This window comes from Sporothrix schenckii, assembly GCF_000961545.1.
Source record: "Sporothrix schenckii 1099-18 chromosome Unknown Cont38, whole genome shotgun sequence".
NCBI classification, from domain to species: Eukaryota; Fungi; Ascomycota; class Sordariomycetes; order Ophiostomatales; family Ophiostomataceae; genus Sporothrix; species Sporothrix schenckii.
In genome coordinates, this window is record NW_015971139.1 from 2,329,818 (window position 1) to 2,348,823 (window position 19,006).

At 60.5% G+C, this 19,006-nt stretch overlaps 7 protein-coding genes across 7 annotated transcripts; 3 read left to right on the top strand and 4 right to left on the bottom strand.

Annotated features, from left to right (window-relative positions):
• Window positions 1–682: 682 nt before the first annotated feature.
• SPSK_05953 (alpha-ketoglutarate-dependent sulfonate dioxygenase) lies at window positions 683–3,256 on the top strand (the record flags this gene model as incomplete). The annotated part of the gene is made up of 1 exon (XM_016732661.1): window positions 683–3,256. One exon carries the CDS (start codon window positions 683–685, stop codon window positions 3,254–3,256), a length of 2,574 nt encoding a protein of 857 aa, XP_016592465.1.
• A 168-nt stretch (window positions 3,257–3,424) lies between these two features.
• On the top strand, window positions 3,425–5,764 carry SPSK_05984 (uncharacterized protein; the record flags this gene model as incomplete). The annotated part of the gene is made up of 1 exon (XM_016732692.1): window positions 3,425–5,764. The coding sequence occupies one exon, from the start codon at window positions 3,425–3,427 to the stop codon at window positions 5,762–5,764; it is 2,340 nt and encodes a 779-aa protein (XP_016592466.1).
• A 727-nt stretch (window positions 5,765–6,491) lies between these two features.
• Window positions 6,492–8,262, top strand: SPSK_06144 (MFS transporter, SP family, general alpha glucoside:H+ symporter; the record flags this gene model as incomplete). The annotated part of the gene is made up of 3 exons (XM_016732851.1): window positions 6,492–6,701; window positions 6,768–8,127; window positions 8,198–8,262. 3 exons carry the CDS (start codon window positions 6,492–6,494, stop codon window positions 8,260–8,262), a joined length of 1,635 nt encoding a protein of 544 aa, XP_016592467.1.
• A 117-nt stretch (window positions 8,263–8,379) lies between these two features.
• Window positions 8,380–11,851, bottom strand: SPSK_10684 (uncharacterized protein; the record flags this gene model as incomplete). Its single annotated transcript, XM_016737003.1, has 3 exons — window positions 8,380–9,479; window positions 9,543–9,684; window positions 9,752–11,851. 3 exons carry the CDS (start codon window positions 11,849–11,851, stop codon window positions 8,380–8,382), a joined length of 3,342 nt encoding a protein of 1,113 aa, XP_016592468.1.
• A 481-nt stretch (window positions 11,852–12,332) lies between these two features.
• On the bottom strand, window positions 12,333–13,391 carry SPSK_06436 (zinc-binding protein oxidoreductase; the record flags this gene model as incomplete). Its single annotated transcript, XM_016733142.1, has 1 exon — window positions 12,333–13,391. The coding sequence occupies one exon, from the start codon at window positions 13,389–13,391 to the stop codon at window positions 12,333–12,335; it is 1,059 nt and encodes a 352-aa protein (XP_016592469.1).
• A 1,112-nt stretch (window positions 13,392–14,503) lies between these two features.
• Window positions 14,504–16,293, bottom strand: SPSK_06135 (uncharacterized protein; the record flags this gene model as incomplete). Its single annotated transcript, XM_016732842.1, has 6 exons — window positions 14,504–14,811; window positions 14,885–15,106; window positions 15,202–15,383; window positions 15,478–15,490; window positions 15,742–15,823; window positions 15,898–16,293. The coding sequence occupies 6 exons, from the start codon at window positions 16,291–16,293 to the stop codon at window positions 14,504–14,506; spliced, it is 1,203 nt and encodes a 400-aa protein (XP_016592470.1).
• A 219-nt stretch (window positions 16,294–16,512) lies between these two features.
• On the bottom strand, window positions 16,513–18,473 carry SPSK_06069 (uncharacterized protein; the record flags this gene model as incomplete). The annotated part of the gene is made up of 4 exons (XM_016732777.1): window positions 16,513–16,731; window positions 16,791–17,552; window positions 17,627–17,679; window positions 17,870–18,473. The coding sequence occupies 4 exons, from the start codon at window positions 18,471–18,473 to the stop codon at window positions 16,513–16,515; spliced, it is 1,638 nt and encodes a 545-aa protein (XP_016592471.1).
• Between the last annotated feature and the right edge of the window lie 533 nt (window positions 18,474–19,006).

Genomic DNA, 19,006 nt, shown 5'->3' on the forward strand with positions numbered 1-19,006 from the left:
CTTCTTTAGATTGTCCATACGAGGTCGGATTGATTACTTTGCATGCCGCGTACTGCGGGTCTCATGGCCGTCCATACGACAAGGCGTTCTAGAAGGCTTCATAGAAGGCGCCGTAGAAGGCTGTCTAGGCTATTAAGCTTTCGTTTGCCATATTGTTTCAGATGGTGACTTGGTATCTGTGCTAAGCTTTGGCAAGCAATCTTGGAAGTAGCGAACGTGGCGACGTCGACAGGACCGTTCCTGCCGTCCTTGCCGCCCCAAGGCCGCCCCACCCTTTAACGTTAGGGCGTCACCAACCCCGCTTTACTCTACTTCCCCAGACCACCACCTGCGTAAAGACACACAAACAACGCCCTATACCTCGCCTGATTGGCTGCATCGAGAGGCTGAGCCAACATCCTGAATCGTGCCCGAGCCAGCCTACCAGAACGCCCGCGGGCGACCGGTCCGATTCCTGATCGAGAACCGAGCACAGTGCAGCGGAACGACGTTGAGATAACGGTCCGTCGTCCATATATTGCGAGCAAGTCGGACGAGACGAGGAGAGAACGACAGAGACTGACTTTCCCTTCAGTCTGACCTCCAAGGCTGGCAAACGAAACCAGGCAGCAAAACAAGGGAGACGAACAGCACAACACATCAACACTCTCATAACCTGCTCTCCTCGTCGTCACAACGCACGATGGCACCGTGGTCGAGGAAGAAGAGCGATGCGGCTGCGGCCAAGGTCGACAAGGAAAAGGAGGCCCTCGCCGAGAAACAACAGAAGGGCGCGAAAGGCGTGAATGGCACCCAGGCTGCCACGTCCTCCGACGAAGCGCTGCCTGCCTACTCGGCCCAGGCACCGCCGTCTCAAGCACAGCCGCCCCAAGAACCACCGACCGCGGCCGACCTCGCCGCGCTGACGGACGTGCTGGCCAACCTCAAGCTGCCGACAACGCCGCGGCCGATCCCGGCGCCGTCGAGCAACATGGGCGACGAGAGCCAGTATGCGTGGCCGACGGCCGACGAGGCGCTGGCCCACCTGCAGTTTCTGGCGGCGGTGCACGCGCTCAAAGAGGAGGTGGGCTACACGGACGGCATTTTTGGGCTGCACGACGCCCTGGCCGCGGCGCCCGAGAGTGTGGTGCAGATCCCGCTGAACCTGCCCGAGGGGCAGGCGGCGCCCCAGACCCCCGAGGACCTGTACCGCGCGCGGCTCAGCAAGGTGCGGGAGAAGCGCTGGGCGCTGTACGTCGCGCGCGCCGTCGACCGCTACGAGGCCTGGTGGCTGCAGGTGACGCGGGACAACATGCGCCTCCGGGAGGACGACATGGTCGTGCCGCTGCACCCGGCGTACAACGGCTTTGTGAACGTGGACCTGCCCAAGGGCACGCTGGCCTGGACGGCGGACAACCTGCTGCCGCTCGACGTGTGGATGGTCCTGCACGCGCACATGCTGAACCCGCGCGCCTTTCTGGAGGACTGCATCCGTGCGGGCGCGCGCAACGTGTGGGCCGCCGGCATGCCGTGGGCGGCCATCAGCGCGGCCATTGACCCCGAGCAGGGCACGTTCAGCCGGGTGACCGAGGCCGCCAAGACAGCGTGGACGGCCACGACGCAGCGCGCCTGGGACAATGTCGACGACGACGCCTTCAAGGCGGTGCCGTGCCCGGCCTGTTCCCAGCTCACGCGCGCGCCCTGGACGACGTGCGGCGGCGAAGGCGGTGCGGGCAACCTGGTGGGCGCGGGCTATGGTGATGGCGGTGACGCGTTTGAGGTCCAGTGCGCGTCGTGCCCTTTTTTGATTGACCGCAAGTCGCTGGCCGTGGGCAAGTTTGTGCGTGACTGCATGGAGCTGATCCGCGTCGGCCAGCCCATGCCGGGCACCATCTTGGAACCCAAGACGGGCCGCGCAGACACCCTTCCTGTACGCATGTCGGCCGCCCAGCGCCCGGACCCGCTCACGTTCCCGAACCGACTGATCCAGCGGGGCGGACTGGTGGCCGCGATTGTCGGCAGCGCTGGAAACGGCGAGACGGCGTCCTCCGCACAGGCCGTGCCCATGGTCGATCTGACCGCGCCCGCGCGGACCACGTCCATGGACACGGTGCGGGCGCGCCTCGAAGACATTCTGCGCGACAGCGACAAGCTCAAGGCCGTCGACGACTGGCCCGGCCGCTACCGGTACCGGCCGCTGCCGGCGGCGCGCCTGGCGGTGCGCAAGATGATGAGCCGGTACTGGGACAATGCGAGCGTGTTTGCGCTGGACCTGACGGGCGCGGTGCTGCGGCAGGGCATTTTCATCGACAAGATGCAGGCGATTGACTGGCTGCACAGCCCGGCGGCCCGCGCGACCATGGCGCGCGTGCTCGAAAAGTACCAGCGGTTCTTTGGTCTGCTGGCGGACCACCCGCTGCAGGTGTGCGTGCCCACGCTGGACGTCGATCTCGGGTGGCACACGCACCAGCTGTCCCCGCCGGCCTACTACCACACGAGCGTGCGGCGCACGCTGCGCAAGTTTGTCGACCACGACGACAAGATGGACGAGGACAAGCTGCACCTGGCCTTTGAGTTCACGAGCAAGGCCTACCAGGACAAGTACGGCGAGGTCTACAGCGCGTGCACCTGCTGGTACTGCGAGGCCGTCCGCGCCGCGCACGTCTCGTCCGTCGGCGCCAAGCTCGGCCTCTCCAAGCAGGGCGGCGTCGCCGACGCCTTCCACAGCAGCGGCGCCGCCGCCCAGTGCCCGCCCGCCGACCGCGCCGCCCACGTCTCCGCCCACAACGCCGTGCTCTTTGCCGAAAACGACGTCCGCGCCAAGGTCACCCGCCAGATCCGCGCCGCCCAGCGCGCCCGCCTCGACAGCAACTACAACAAGGCCGTCAAGCGCGCCGCCAAGAACGGCCGCACCCTGCCGCCCCGCGAGCAGTACTACGACCACTGGGGTTACTCCTACTTTATGTACTCGCCCTTCGTCTACCCGCTGTACTTTAGCCCTGCCTACTACTACGCGGCCCCCGGCTTCGTGCCCGTCGGCGGCGGCGAGTGGGCCAACTGCGCCAACGGCAGCTGCGGCGGTGGCAACGGTGTGGCGGCCGGCGCGTGTGGCGGGCCGGGCGGGTGCGGCAGCTGCGGATCCATTTCGGGCGGCTGTGCCGGCGGCGCCGGGTGCGGGGGCGGTGGTGGAGGATGTGGTGGAGGTGGCGGCGGATGTGGTGGCGGTGGTGGAGGCTGTGGCGGCGGCGGCGGCGGTTGTGGCGGTGGTGGGTCGTAGACGAGGTCACAACAAGCTGCAGCAACGAATGTGGAGTTGTTGAGTTGTGAATTTGTGAATGTATCTTAGTTGATGTCTGTTTATGTTGCTATTTTGCGTCGTCTACCGATCTAGTCTGTTCGTAGTCACCATATTCCCCTTCTTACCAGTTCAGTTAGTATTGAGAATATGAAATTGTCACTCCCAGTTCTGTTATTTAACCTTTTCTATTTTACCGTCTACTGTCTACTTCATCTCTATCCGCAAGTCTTGACTGTCGCCGTCATATTGTCTCCTTTATCAGACCGCATTCAGTCCCACGCGCATGTGGCCGTGGCCGCCGCGGTTGGCGCGATAGTAGTAGGGGATGAAGACGAGTGTCCGTTCCGTCTTAGCCGCCGCTTTGGCCCCCGCGCCTTCGGCATCTCTCGCCACCTCCATGCCCGGAAGACCGCCGGGCACTTTGTCGGCCCACTTGGCCCGTTCGTCCGCCAAGACGTAGCCAGTGGTGCGCAGGGCAATGTAGCGTTCGCCCGTGGCCGCGTCGACGCGCTCTTCTTCCTCGACGTTGTTGTCGGCGGAGACGGCCACGTCTTTGAAGTGGTTCGTCTCCCAGGGGTTGTCGGCGTCCTCGACGCAGTAGACGAGGGGCCCGCGTGCGAGCGTCAGGGTGCGCTGGTGTGTGTAGGGGTGCTGCGCGAGGAAGCGCGGGCGGAAGCCGTGGATGTCGAGGGCGAAGGCGGTGTTGGTCGCGAGGTAGGCGGGCGGCAGGACCACGTAGCCTCTTTCGACCACTGCGCCAGGGAGGTCGGGGGTGAGCTGCGGAGGTTAGCGGGTTATCTTTGGTCCATCAAAGGGGATAGGGGGACACGAACGCACCATAAACTGTCCCTTGGCCCACGCGGGGATGCGAAGCCGCAGCGTCGTCTTTGTTTTCGCCGGGTTGTCGAGGCGAAAGTCGACCTTGCCGCTCCACGGCCAGTCGGACGTCTGCTCCAGGACAAGGGGCTGGCCGTCGACGGCATAGGACAGCCGGGCGGTCGTGTAGAGGTGGACGTTGACATGTGCGGCGCCGGCGCCGTCCGACCCAAAATCCCACAGATAGCCGCCCAGGCTGCCGTACAGGCGACTCACATTCGGCGGGCAGCAGGCGCACTCGAACCACTCTTCGCGGCGGCTCGGCTTCTCGGCGGAGCTGGCCAGCTGGTTGTCGTATGTAAAGGCGCGGCCCGGCAGGTCCATGGCCGTCATGACGACGTTGTAGAGCGACAGCTCGAGCACGTCGGCGTAGCGGCTGTCGAGGTCCAGGTGCAGCAGCCGCTCGGCCAGCATGATGGCGCCGATCGACGCACAGGTCTCGGCATAGCCGCCGCCGTCGTCCGTGCCCTGCGGCAGAAAGTAGTCCCGCCCGAAGCCCTCCCACGCGGGGATGGCGCCGATGCCGCCCGTCAGGTACATCTTTTTGTCGGCCATGTTGTTCCAGAGGCGGGTGACGGTCTCAAACCAGCCGTCGACGTTGGCCAGTGTGGTGGCGGTCGTCGTGGGACGCGCCGTTGCGTCGTGGTCATGCTTGGACCGGGCGACGTAGTCGACCAGCAGGTCGGCCACGGCCGTCAAGAGGTAGACGGCGCGCACGGAGTGGCCCTCGATGGTCGCCTGCTGCAGGAGCGGCGCGTGCGCCTGGTTGTACCAGTAGGCGCGCTGGACCGGGTACGGGTCGGGCCGCATCCAGGGGCTCTCGCCGCGCGCGTCGCCCTCGACGTCGTAGTAGTGGCGGCCGTCCTGGCCGGTCGGGTTGCCGCGCTCCTGGACAAAATACGCGGCCAGGTCGTACGCCTCCTGGCTGCCCGTGGCCCGGTGCATGCGCACGAGGGCCAGCTCAATCTCCGGGTGGCCGCAGTAGCCGTGGCGCTTGTGCGCGTCCGGGCCAAAGGTGTCGTGGATGTGCCGCACGTACTTGTGCATGGGCTCCATCAGCCGGTCGTTTTTGTAGTAGGCGCGGTGCGCCAGCGCGGCCTCGATCAGATGGCCGGCGTTGTACAGCTCGTGCATGTCTCGCAGATTGGTCCAGCGCTGGCCCGGCGCGACCACGGTGTAGTGGATGTTGAGGTAGCCGTCCGGCTGCTGCGCGCCGCGGATCATCTCGACCAGCGCCTGGACGGCGGCGTCGATCTCGGCGTCGTACGTGTCGGCCAGGGCGTAGCAGGCCGCCTCGATCCACTTGGCGCAGTCGCTGTCCCAGAACAGGTGCTTGGGCACCGGCCACTGCGACGTGTCGTCGTAGATGGGGTGCCACTGCAGCTTGAAGGCATCGAAGCGGCCGGTGCTCTTGAGCATCGCCAGCTGCGCCTGCAGGGTCACGGTGCGGACGGTGGTGCGGCGCGTCTGGAGCAGCGACGGGCCGTGGAACTCGGTGTTCCCAAAGGACGTTTGGGGGTAGGCCATGGTCGAAGATGGCAGCAAAAGGGCGGCGTTTATTTGGTGAGACAAAATGACCAAAATGACCGAATTAGGGAACCCGGATCTTAAATTGTCACGATATTCGAACGCGAACGGAGAATATACCGCGATTCAAACACATTGCCGACCGATGTCGTGTTGGAGAATCCGGTGGGAGCGAGAGTCAGGTACTCCATCCAAGGTGAGCTCCAGCTTCGCTCCGGCCGAAATGCAACATTGGCACTTTAAGCCGGAAAGCGCTAGACAGTCGTAACAACAAGGAACAAACAAACAAACAAACGTCAGATGATCTGTTCCCAACCTCTGTCGCGGACGTTTGCATCCCTCGATCCACTTGCAACTCCGGTGGGATGGATGACAGGACTTCATACAGCGTCAGATGCAGGCCAAAGGTGGGAGACGATGACGCCCGGCTCCGCATTTTCCCCCATTCGTCCCCATTGCCCCAAGGCCTGTCACTTCTTGCGGGGAAGCGGGGAAGCACTGCGTGCCAGTGAACGACACGACTCCGGTGGGAGATGCGACCCTGGACGACCCACAAGAGGCAGCGCGATCGCCGCATCCCACCGGAGTTTTGTAAGCACGACGCACGATGCACGACCCATTATTTGTGCCATGGGGTCGGGGTAAAATCAACACGGCTGCACTGCCGACGATCAGCGTCCAGACGCCATGTGCCGGCGTTGTTCACGACGAGTGCGGAGAGAGAGCCATGTGAGGATATATAGAGGCGTTCTGTCATGTTGTTTCCGTTTCTACAACCTGTCCTTTTATCAACACCCCCCACACAAACATCATGGAAAAAGTCGTCCCCACCGAAGAAGAGCTCAAGGCCTTCAACCTCGACGATCCCCAGACGGTCGAACTCATCCAGCATGCCCGCGACAGCTATGACGCCGACGCCAAGCTCTCGCTGTGGGAGGCCGTCCTCAAGTACAAGAAGGCGTGCTTCTGGGCCATGTTTCTGTCCACCAGCCTGATCATGGAAGGCTACGACTTGGTGATTGTATGTCCCCAGCCCCCAGCCCCCTTGTGCCCTCCATCCTTCATGTCCATCGCCCTAACAGAGTAGATCACCTCCTTCTACGGCCAGAGCCAGTTCCAGCAGCGGTTCGGCACCGTCGACCCGTCCACGGGCAAGAAGCTCATCACGGCCGAGTGGCAGTCGGGCCTCAGCAACTCGTCCATGGTGGGCCAGCTGGCGGGGCTGCTGCTGAACGCGTACGCGCAGGACCGCTTCGGCAACCGGCATACGATGATGGCCTTTATGGTGTGGATGGTGGCCGCCGTCTTCATCCCCGTCTTTGCGCCGTCGCTGTCGGTGCTGGCCTTTGGCGAGGCCATGTGCGGCATCGGCTGGGGCGTGTTCCAGACGCTGTCGACGGCCTACGCCTGCGAGGTGGTGCCGCCCATTGTGCGGCCCTACGTGACGGGCTACGTGTGCATGTGCTGGGGCGCCGGCATCCTGCTGTCGTCGGGCGTCGTGCGCGCCGTCGCGGGCATCGACGGCGACTGGGGCTGGCGGCTGCCGTTTGTGATCCAGTGGGTGTGGCCCGTGCCCATTATCATCGGGACGTACTTTGCGCCCGAGTCGCCGTGGAGCTCCGTGCGCCGGCACAAGGACGACGAGGCGCGGCGCAGCCTGCGGCGCCTGCGGCAGGACACGCCCGACCGCGAGCGCGAGGTCGACGCGGCGCTCGCGCTGATTGTGCACACGATCCGCCTCGAGGCGGCCGCGACCGAGGGCGCGACGTTTCTGGACTGCTTCCGCGGCACGAACTTGCGGCGCACCGAGATCAACTGCGTCGTCTGGGCCGCCCAGATCCTCTGCGGCAACGCCATCCTCGGCTACTCGGTCGAGTTTCTCGAGGCCGCCGGCTTCAACGAGCTGCAGGCGTTCGACCTCAACATCTCCCTGTCCGCCTGCTACATTGTCGGCGGCGTCATCTGCTGGCTGCTCTTCCCGCACTTTGGCCGCGCCACCATCTACATGGCCGGCATGCTTTTCATGCTCGTCTGCCTGCTGGCCATTGGCGGCCTCGGCTTCTCCAGCAACCCCAACGCCAACATCGCCGTCGGCGTCCTGCTCGTCATCTCGACCCTCTGCAACATGATCACCACCGGCCCCGTCTGCTACCCCATCGTCTCTGAGACGCCGTCCGCCCGCCTGCGCTACAAGACCATTGTCATCGGCCGCTTCGTCTACAACCTGACGGGCATCTTCAACAACTCCGTCACGCCCCGCATGCTGTCGGCGCTGTCCTGGAACTGGGGCGCCAAGAGCGGCCTCTTTTACGCCGGCACCAACCTGCTGTGTCTCATTTGGTGCTGGTTCCGCCTGCCCGAGACCAAGGACCGCACCTTTGGCGAGATTGACGTGCTGTTTGAGAACAAGGTCTCGGCGCGCAAGTTCAAGTATACCAAAGTGGATGGTGCGTCGCTCTCTGTTTTCTTATTTCTTGCTGCTTGTGCTTGCTGTTTGTGTCTTACTAACCCTCTCAGAATTCGCCCATCAGTCCGCGGTCGGTGAAAAGGCCGGCGTCGAACACATTGACGAGGTGGCGTAGATATGGCACCGTTTGATTCCGTACTGCTACAGGTTGTTTGTCAATACATATCCTTGTACACTAGACTGTTTTCTGTAAAACCTGGCACTATGGATCCTGCATCCGCACCCTGCATCATCACTCGGCCGCCTTTGTCAGGGCGGCGCGCATGCCCGTCAACACGTAGAGGAAGCGGTCCGTCCGTCCCCAAGCCATGGACACCTTAGCCAGGACCTTGGTCCCCTCCTGCAAGATGCGCACGGGCGCCGGCGGCGCGCCAATGTCGCCGATGCCGCTAATGTACGCGCGCATCACCGACGGCCGGCCGCTGCGGACAAACAGCATGACCATTTCGTCGTCGTTGGGGCGGTCCAGGTGGATGAAGGAGGGGAACTGGTCGTCGGGGAGGTTGTCACCGAGGTTGTCGGGGCGGTCGTCGGTGTCGTCGCCGTCGTCGCCGTCGGACGGCCGCACCCCCTGCCGCGCATACGAGCTGTAGGCCCAGAGCGCCAGCGCCGCCATGTACACGGCGACCGGCTCGTACCACGCGTTCGTGCTGTAGCGCCGCACGTGCCAAAAGAGACAGCCGCAGTGCAGCACCGCCAGCCGCGCCTTGTGCTCGTCCTGCTGCGCCCAGGCCAGCACGCGCCGCTCGGCCGCCAGGCCCTCGGCGCGGGACGGCCACGGCGACGGCGACGGCACGCTGCTGCTGGCGGACTGGTGGCTGGGGCTGGCGCCGACAGACGCCAGGTACCGGGCCAGCGTCTGGATGGCCTCGTAGGGCGTCAGCAGGACCACGCGCGAAAAGTGCAGGTGAAACACGGTCGTGTGCTCGCGTCCGGCCCGCTGGGCAATCGTGCTGTTGGCGGCCCAGTGGAGGGCGTCGATGCAGTCGCACGCGGCATTGCGCCAGTTGGAGTAGGTGGCGGCGGCGGTGTCGCCGTCCCCGGAGGCTGTGTCCGTGGACGGCGGTGGCGACGGTGCCACAGAGGTAGCCGACGACGCTGGCGCTGACGCGGATGGCTCCAGACGGGCAACAGACCGATCGACTGCCCGATCGACGACCCGGTCCGGCACCGCCTCCCAGCTGACCAGCGGCCGGTCGCAGTAGCGCTTGACCAGCCAGATTTCCTGGTAAACACCGTGCAGCAGCAGGATGCGGCTGAACTCGCCGACGTCGGGCTTGATGAGTTTGTCGACAAACAGCTGCTGGGTCGCCGACGGGAGCGTGGGGTTGGCTTGCGAGTTAGTGTGATGGAAAGGACACGAGAACACGAAGAACAAATGGCCGAGACACTCACCTTCCGTTTGCTTCACCATGGCGGACCACGTCTCTGCTGTCGGCGCGGCCCACAGTCCGTCATGCGGAAGAGGGGCGTGTGCGTCGGACAGGGACAGGAGAGCCCGGAGGCCCATGTGAAAGACCATCATACAGTCGAGCAGCTATAGTAGCAGTATTAGTAACGGAACAATTTTTAACAATAACAAAAAAAAGGCGCATGAAACGCACCCAAATGGCATAGCCAAGCCGCCGTCGCGACTCGTCGTGCACCCACTGGCGCCATTGGTGTTCGACAGAGGCCGAGGCGGTCGTCTGCCGGGGCGTGGACGGTTCCAGCAGCTGGTGACAGCGCAGCATGTCCACGAGGATGCTGTGGTTGACTTTTGTACGCCGCATGAGACGCGACGGCCCGTGGTACAGCAAGCCGACTTGCGACAGGAAGAGGGCTTGGACGGTGGCAAGACTACATGTGCCGTGGCCCGTGTCGTCATCGTCCAGCTCCATCTGCAGGGCCCGCTGGAGGATCTCGTGCAATGTCGCTGCACAGTCGGTAAACTCCTCTGTAAACGTGTATTGCGCGCCCACCGTGGCGACCGCCAGGGCCAGCAGCCACGACTCGTTGAGCGCGCCGACGTGGTCGTGCAGAATGGGCAGCACCGGGTTGCACTTTTCAAAGTACAGGTGGGCAAAGTAGTTGGTCTGCTCGAGCGTGGGGATGGCATTGTCGTCCAAGGCACTCTCGCCGTTGCCGGCACCGGACGCCTGGCGTATGCCGTGTCGAATGCGTTCGTAGGTCGACGGCCAGATGTGGATGTGTGCGTTGGCACCAGCAGGCAGCACATGCGCAACCGAGATGTGGCTGAGGGAGGGTAATCTGGGAGCACTGGTGACTCTGCCTCGGTTGCGTGTGGCCTCCGAGACGCCGCCTCCCATGCCAGCCGAGATCGCCGGCAGCGGTTTCGTCCCGGGAATCGGCACATAGTCTCGCGTGTCACGGACCGTGCAGGGGGCGCGAACGCCATTGGCACCGTTCGTGTACAGGTGTCGCGCTGTGCGGTTGGTTCCCGGGGGGGTATGGCCCGATTCCGTCACAGGCGATGCCACCGGCGAGGTCGACGCCGAACTGCCGAGTCGGTCTCCGCTGTTGTGAAGCAGCGGCGGCATGGCGTTGTTGAGCGTGAGATCAGCATGGAGCGGCGCCTGTTCGACTGGCAGATGCATCTGCTGGAAGGGAAACGACGACGATGGCTGTTCAAGTTGCGACGTCACCAGATCGGACGACATGAGATGCAGACTCGGGCCTAGAATGGAGACATAGTCGAGATCCGAGTGCAGGTTCTCCGGCAGCCAGTTGATGGAAAAGTTGAGTGTGGGGCCGTCCGGCGGCAGGCTGAGACCCTGCGCGGCCCAGTTGTGGTAGGCAGGCAGCAGTTGGTCGCCCGCAGGCATCCCTGTTTGCATCCCGGATTGCATCGACGTCTGCATATCCGTTTGCATATCCGTTTGCATATCCGTTTGCATGTCGAGCAGCAACGTCACTGCTTCCGCCGTGCTGTCCTGGAAGGGCACGTCGACAAACGGCGCGCGTGCTTGGTCGACTGCCGCCGTCGTCCCCGAAAAGAACGACGTCGTAGCAGCCGTCGTTGCCGGCACGGGCTCGGCCGCAGAGGATGCACCACGCCCGTCCTGCCCACCCTGCCCTCCGCCGTCCATCGTGCTCGTGCTCGTGCTCGTGCTGTAGACACACTGCACGGACCGCACTAGACACCGCTGGCACGGCGCGCCCTTGGAGCAGCTCTCGTGCGCCTTGGCACACGCCTGGCAGGCCCGTCGGCGCTCCTTTCGCGGACGACCGGGCGCGGCAGATGGGTGTGGGCGGCCGCTGCTCGCTGCTGCGCGTGGCTCCGCCGGCCCTGCCGCCGGCCGGTGCAGCAGTGTATGGCGCAGCAGAATGTCGCTGCGCGCAAACCGCTTGAGGCACACCGGGCAGGCATACCGCTTGACGGCCTGGTGGCTCTGGCGGTGGCGGCCCAGGTGCTCGAGCCGTTTGAACGAGCGGCCGCATGCCGTGCAGGCAAAGCGGCAGCCGTCGTTGCGGACGTCGTTGCCATTGTCGCTGCCAGTGTCGTTGCGCCGATGAGGTGGCTGCTGCCTTTCTTCCCGCGACGCCATGATCGCGACTGCGTTGGTTGGTATCGTCCGACTGCTCGTAATCATAACGAGATGAGGAGATCGCGGATAAAGTACGAGGACCCCGGATTCGTCTCTCCGCACGGGGTTGGTCCACATGGGCATGTTCGCGCTATGTCGTTTTGGTGCGGCGGCCATGTTATTTGGTAGGGGGATGCGAAATAAACGCTAATCCTACATTCGTACTGCTTTCGGATTCGTCGCTTTACCTGGGTCAGCACCACGTGACAGTCATCTGCCATGCTAACTGCCACACTCATGGAGTGCTAACGGGAGCCCAAAAGCTCACCAGGGGAAGGTTGAGTGTCATTGGATGCCAAGATATATTATACATGTGATGGAAGGACTTGTGCGACGTACTGAAGGAGGACATGGTCGTCTGCAAGGCAATAAAGAAACGGCAAGGCAATGGCCACCACGTCAAACGCCCTATTTGCCTCGATCATTTGTGTCACTTCTCCAAGGGTAATACGCGGAATATTCTACGAAATATAGCACAGGGGCACAGATGCAACGTCAAAGCCATGTGTTGTCAAGTACATTTTCGGGTTCTATACGGAGAGGAGTTTTTGTCGTCCCAATTCGCGATAGCCGCTGACGTGATCACAAAGCGGATGGCTCATGCCTCGTCGCTGATCTTGATAATCACTTTGCCCTGTGCCTTTCCGCTCTCGACCCGGTCAAACGCCGCCGCAAAGTCCTCCATGGCGTAGGCTCGGTCCACCGCGGGCTTGAGCTTGCCGGCATCAATGAGCTCGGCAATCTGGGCCAGGTCGCTGCCGCGCGGGCTGACAATGAAGAAGAGGCTCTTGCCCAGTGTTTTGCTGCCCAGCGCCTCGGGCTTGACCATGTCCGGCGGCGTGTTGACGCTGATGAGCTCGCCGCTGCCGGCCTTGGCGACGCTCCAGCAGCCGGCGAGCGTAGACCCGCCGACCATGTCCACGACGAGATCGCACTCGCGCGCCGCCCGGTCTACAGCCACCCAGTCGGCGAGCGTCGTCTCGCGGTAGCTGACCACCTCGGTCGCGCCCAGGGCGCGCACGGCGTCGGCCCCGGGGCCCTGGGCCGCGCCCGCGAGCGCCACGACAGCGCCCGCGCCCGCAAGCGCCGCCAGCTGCACGGCCCAGCGGCCGACGCTGCCGGACGCGCCCGTCACGAGCACGCGCTTGGCGCCGTTGCGCTGACGCGCCGCCGCGTCGCCCCGGAGCCCGGCCGCCTCCAGCGACCCCTGCTCAAACACGGCCTGCCACGCCGTCAGCGCGCTCAGCGGCACCGACGCCGCGTCCACCCAGCCCAGCGTCCTGGGCTTCCGCGCCAGCTCGCTGGCTCGTGCCAGCGTGTATTCGCTCGCACTGCCGGGCCGCGACGCGTCGATGCGGCAGAACACCTCGTCGCCGGCTGTGAAGCCCGAGGCAGCGGGTGCCGCAACAACAGTGCCCGCCATGTCCTGGCCGACCACGGCCAGCTTGCCCGCGGGGATCATGGCTGGGTAGTTCTTGGCCCACAGCAGCTCCCCGTTGCACGGCGCGGAGGCATGGACACGGACGAGGACATCGTCTGGGTGTGTGGGCTTGGGCAGCGGGATCGTGGTGAGGACGAGGTCAGTCGTCTGGATGTCGGGCTGCAAGACGGCCTTGACCGTTTCAGGTAGGCCAGCGGGAAGAGAAAAAGCAGCCATTTCAAGGGCTGGTAACGTCTGGCAAATCAATAAAAAGAATGTAGTCTATTTAGCTTGCCGGCTGGTTGTTGTGATTCGCAAGAAGGCACTGCAGAAGCATTTTCGAGTAAATTTAGGGCTGGTTGATGCCGTATTTATAGAAGTGGTTGACGTAACAATTGAGCAGAAGATGTAGATGTGATTGTTCCTATGTCTGTGACGTCGTGAGCGTATATTCGTGTGTTCGCGTATTCGCGCTGATCAAGGAAAGTTTCGGGTTCGGAACGTCCATGCACACGCCGGCCCAAAGACAGGTTGAGTAAGCGTGGTGGCAACGATGTCCCTTTTGGGCAAGCCGCCAACCGTCGTCGTTCCGGACTGGGGAATGACAAACAATTGTCAATCAGTCCGCTGTGGCTGCCTACCATTTGAGGGGCGCCAAGGCCCATTCCGCACCATCATTTTCGTCGTGGCCATGCGCAGAGCCAGGAGCGGTGTCTGCATTTGGAAGACAGCCCATGTAGAGTTGCATACTAAATCGAAATGTAAGACGAAAATCGAAAAGGCGATACCAATGGCCCGGCCGCCGCCCGGACGCCCCGAATCATAGGCCGCCGTGAGTGAATTGCTGCTGTCTTGCAGCAAACCGTGCACGACCGGCGTTTTTGCTGGCGCATTGCGCGCTGCTCCGAGCCGTTTTCTTCACTTGCAGTCTCCGCTCTTCCGTCGTGATCGACTGGCAGTCGTAGCATTTTTGTATTTGTGCCGCACGTGAACTCGCTCGATTTTCGCGCCTCCAAGGCCGTCTCCAATGACCATTCCCATTCCTCTGCAGTGGAACACAGACCATGTCGGGCCCAGGCTTTGTCCATTTTCTGCCGCCACTGCCACAAACGGCGACGCTCAGCAAAGACATAGAATTTTAGACCAGTAGCAGCACCTACAAGACCTGCGTATCCACTTCAGTTTGTTCAACGCGTGCCAAAAAGTCTGAAATCAACGCAGGCAAAACTGATTACAACCGGAAGAGACACTAAAGACAAAGCTAGAGACGAAACTACAGACAAAAGACAAATCAAAAACACACGATGGTCTTCTTCAGTTCGAATTAAAACATCTTCCACCAAAGTCGTCTACCTTTGACCGAATACGCTTTGCAATCTTTCGAGGTCCCGCTTGGCTGCTGTCACGCTCGCCGACACGCGGTCTGTAAAAGGACGGTCGGATTCGCTCTCCTTGGCGGCGTTCTCCGTGCGGACTATGTCAAAGGCCGTTCTGACGGCACTAAGGTAGTTGTCGATGGCGCCTTGCACGTCTTGTTCCAAGCGCTGTGCAACTTTGAGAAACTCGTCTCGGAACGCCTTTATGACCCCTGCGAAGGTATTTGGGTCGCCGAGCGTGGCGTTGATGGCACTAATTTTTCTCTGCGTACATCCCCTCCCTGTGGACTGTTAATATGTAGCAAATAGGAGCCAAAAGCAAGGAGATTGAATGACCATCGGCTGTTTACTCACCCCTCATGAGCATGGCAGAAGAGTAGGTGTGTTCCATAGCCATTCCAAACAAGCCGGTGCGAAGTCCTGAAAAGGCTTTTATCCCCAATGTGCGGAGGGCCGATTCCATGGCCGTCACACATTTTTCAACGTCTGACATGAAGACATCATTGCGGGTTTGGATTGTCTTCAAAAGGGCCGAAGGAGTCGACGGTTTCATTTCCAGCTGATTCACCCTCCTGTCTGTTTGTTGTCGGGTTGGCTGATTAGAGTCGGTCCAAAACAAAATACTGGCGCACCATTTTGGCTGCGGCGTACGTTCTTCTCACTGCACGTACCAATGTTTCTTTCAATCCATCGTAGACTTTGAGAATGCTCGTCACAGAGAGTCTTGAGTACGTCACGGAGAGTCTTGAGTACGTCGCTCCATGGTTGCTTCAAGTCGTCAACCATGCACTTAATGGCTTCTTCGTTCCAGCTGTGGTAGCCAACTGCCTCTGTCGTGTGCGTGCCATAGTTTCTGCAGAATGCAATGTAGGTTACTATGGCAGAGAGATTTACAAAGTCAGTCGGTTGATCACCAGGTATGTTTCGGCTTCAGAGCTTAGACTTACGGGAACTCCACGCCTGGTGACCTCACAACGTTAGTGATCCCAAACTACAATGCTGCCTCAAGCAAGGGACGACTCAACTTACACTCCATCGGCCTGCAGATCTGAGTGCTTCCTCTGCCCATTCTACTGGCCGATTGCAATCGCGGTCTACAGGTAAAAAGCGTCAGCCAGCTGGACGAGACAACGCATAGAAGGAAATAGGTTTTGACTGCAGAGTCTGAATAGGCAAACCAGAATAAAATAGAGCAACACGTATCCACTTACTTTTATAGATTTTGTCATCGAACGTGTTTCGCATCGACGATGTCGATATGGCAGCGGTGGCCACATTCCGGTGTACAAGTGTCTAAAGGCAGTGAAGCGAAGGTTATGTGAATATGAACATCATGCGATGCGTAGCCAGAGTAAGACAAAACTCACCTTTTCCAAATCAGCCTCGGCCCGGTCCAGGGCCTCGACGATGATCTTTTTCTGCTCCGCTTCTGAGCCTCGTGCGCCAGACTCCACCCACAACTCCACCTCGGCCAGAAGCGCCGGGATGCTGTCCCTGACGTGCTTCGCAGCGAGCTTGAGCCGACTCTCGGCCACCTTACCAAGGCAATGCGTGCGGAGCCGGGGAATTCCCGTCACAGGGAGGTGTTGTACAAACCCTTCCTTCGTCCATAGTTCCCAGTACTGCTTATTATCGACGCAAAACACGTTCTGGATGCCGCCGGGTAGCCTATTCCTGTACGTGGACGTCAATTCTCTCTGGACTGATTTGTTGCGGTCCTCCATCTGCAGCCGGGTAATGCTGTTGCAATTGCGTGTTAGCATGTCATGTTGCTCGGCGGATCTTATAGCCTTTTCGTCAAGACAACTGGAAACAGAAAGAGCAACGTCCTTACTTGAAACCGCAGTTCTCTTTTTCACGTCTAAAAGCAAAAGTACGACTGTCAGCAGGGTTGTCTCCGAAATCGAACTGGGGAGAAACAGCACCTCACGTCAAGGAACGCCAAGATCAAACAAAGGGAACGAGAGGCGGTAAGGATAACACTACATTTTTCGTTCGATGGCAGACTGCAAATTAAGAATGTCCACCAAGGCGGCTCTGCTCATCTCTTCGATCGCACAGTCGTTGTCGTGTTTCAAGGCGCGAAGGTCGCCCTCGAACTCGTGGATTTGTTCTTGCAGCTGTTCCACCCGTTCAGAGAGCTGCCGAATCTCGGATGCACGCGTTCTGGAGGCAATTTCATCAACGCCCTTGCCAAAGTCCTGCGACACTGTGAGTGATTCTGTTTCGATTGGCGGGAGACCGAAGAGAATGGATGTACCTCTGCGTGTGTACAAATGATTCCGACATTTTCGACCTGGCCCTGCCGAGCAAGGTCGACGACGCGCTGCACACTGGCGCTGGATACGACACGGTGAATGTGGCTGACTGCAAATATTTCGTTGCACCGCACCAAGTAGCTCTCCGTCGCGGCTTCGCGTGCCGCATTTCGGTCGCCGAGTCCTGGCAGATCAACAAGCACGAGACCCTTGCTCAAGATGCGCGAATCCAAATAGACGTTGATTGCGCGAATGTAGGGCCACTTGACCGGCTCTTTTGGCGGCCTTTCGTCTTCGTTCCGACGGCGATCCACCGTAAGCTCCATTAGCCGACGGGAACAGTCCTTGGCGTTGTCAAACACCGCTGGCTCTGCGGGCAGCGCCCACCGATTGTCAAGGAGATCGCTCAAAAGGACGGCCAGGACATGGTCCTCGTCGTCGGCCAAGAGGAGCCGCATATGCTCGTTGATTTTTTCGCCAAACAAGGTCCAGAGCATAGAGAGGGCATCCTTGGCGTCGACTCGCGCGTTGTCTTGGGTCGTCGTATCTGCTTCAGCCGCACCAGAGTTGCGCGCGCCTCTGGATGTGTCTGTGGACAGAGTACTACGGCCCCGCATATGGTAGTTGCGGTACGTGCGAACAATACCGGCCAGCTGTTCCACGAGCTCGTTTTCGCCGAACAGCTCGACTTCAATGGTAAAGTGGCTGCCGGCGCGGTAGCGGTACTCGGTCACAACAGACGTGCATGCTCTTCCACCGCTACTCTACAGGAAGTGAAGGGAAAAAAAGGTCAGTCTATATTGACTGGTTTTGTGAGATGATATGCTGTTGGACTTACTTCCGTGGCTAAATTGTTCTGATGCAAGAGGGAGTTCAAAAGGCTACTTTTCCCTGCATGTGAGCGTGCAGATTAGCAAAGAGGGTACCGGAGACGAGACAAAACAATGGCAAAAGAAAACAAATGGTCGACAGAAACAATGAAAAAAAAAAAGGCAAAAGAATCTAAATAGCAGGGCCACAAAAAGGAGAGCAAGAAAGAGGAGAAGAAAAGGAAAAGCTGCCCGCGTCGGCACAACCTTACCTGAACCAGTCTCTCCCACAAAACCAACAGTCCAGGACGGCGGCAGCCGGAAGTTGGCGAGGGCAGCGGCTTGCTTGTGCAGACCGTGGATGGTTGAGCCCTGGTCCTCGTGCATGCGGCTGGCGCTGCTGCCAAGTGCCGCAGATAGGCTTTCCAGGAGGGACTTGCTTTTCTGGAGAGCTTGCTGCACCTCTTGGCTGTACAGCCGGTGGGACGGCAGCTCTTCCTTGTCAAAATCGTACGCGGCCAACAGGTTGGATGCCCGGCGATTGCTTTGTCTGCGCGAGCTGGGCCGGGCCGGCGGGGTCAAGGTGTCTGGCGGTCGCAGTGCCCCATGCGCCATGGGCGGCGTACCCGGGGGTGCATTTTGCCCGTTCCCACCTTGTTCGACGCCCTCTACAGCAGCAGCAAGGGCCGACATGTTCAAGGCATCGCGTCGGATGGTCGATGGCGCTGGTGCTGGCGAGGAGAGATGGACATTGTCGAGGCCGTTGCTAAGACTCGCTGCCACGCCGGCGCTGCTGTCCGGCGTGACCAGGCGGGAACGGGAATGGGAAACGGACGGAGACGCGAAAGCATCTGTTGTCACGACGGAGGGCTGCATCTTGGCATCTTGTATTAGCAAATAGTGACTTGGAGAGTTATTGACGGCTGTGCGTGTACGTACAGTGATTAAAACCATGTTGATACCACGTCTGTGTGAGACAATGTTGGTTGAGAGTACGTGGTCTGATGGGATGAAAAAGTAGTTTATTTTTTTTTTTTTCGACTTCTTTTTGTTTTCTTTTTCTGAAATATCTGAGACAAAAGGAGAAAAGAAAAAGTATGAAGTTAGACAAAATAATTTAGTGACAACTATGGACGCAAAGCATTCTTAAGTAGTACGAGAGGTGGCTGCCTAAAAACCATCACAAACACAGGAGCTTGACGGCCAGGCCCGAACCTGGTAGCATAGGCATACCATCAGTGTGGGCTGCAAGAAAAAGGGGTCGCCTGCAAACATCGTCGGATTTTGGCCCCCAAATTGGCCTCCTTGAAACCACTAAACATGTAGCCATGTGGCCCAGGAGGCCGCCGTCAAACACGCAACTGACATCTTGTGTCCGAGGCCATGCTCAGATTAAAAAGCTCACTAAC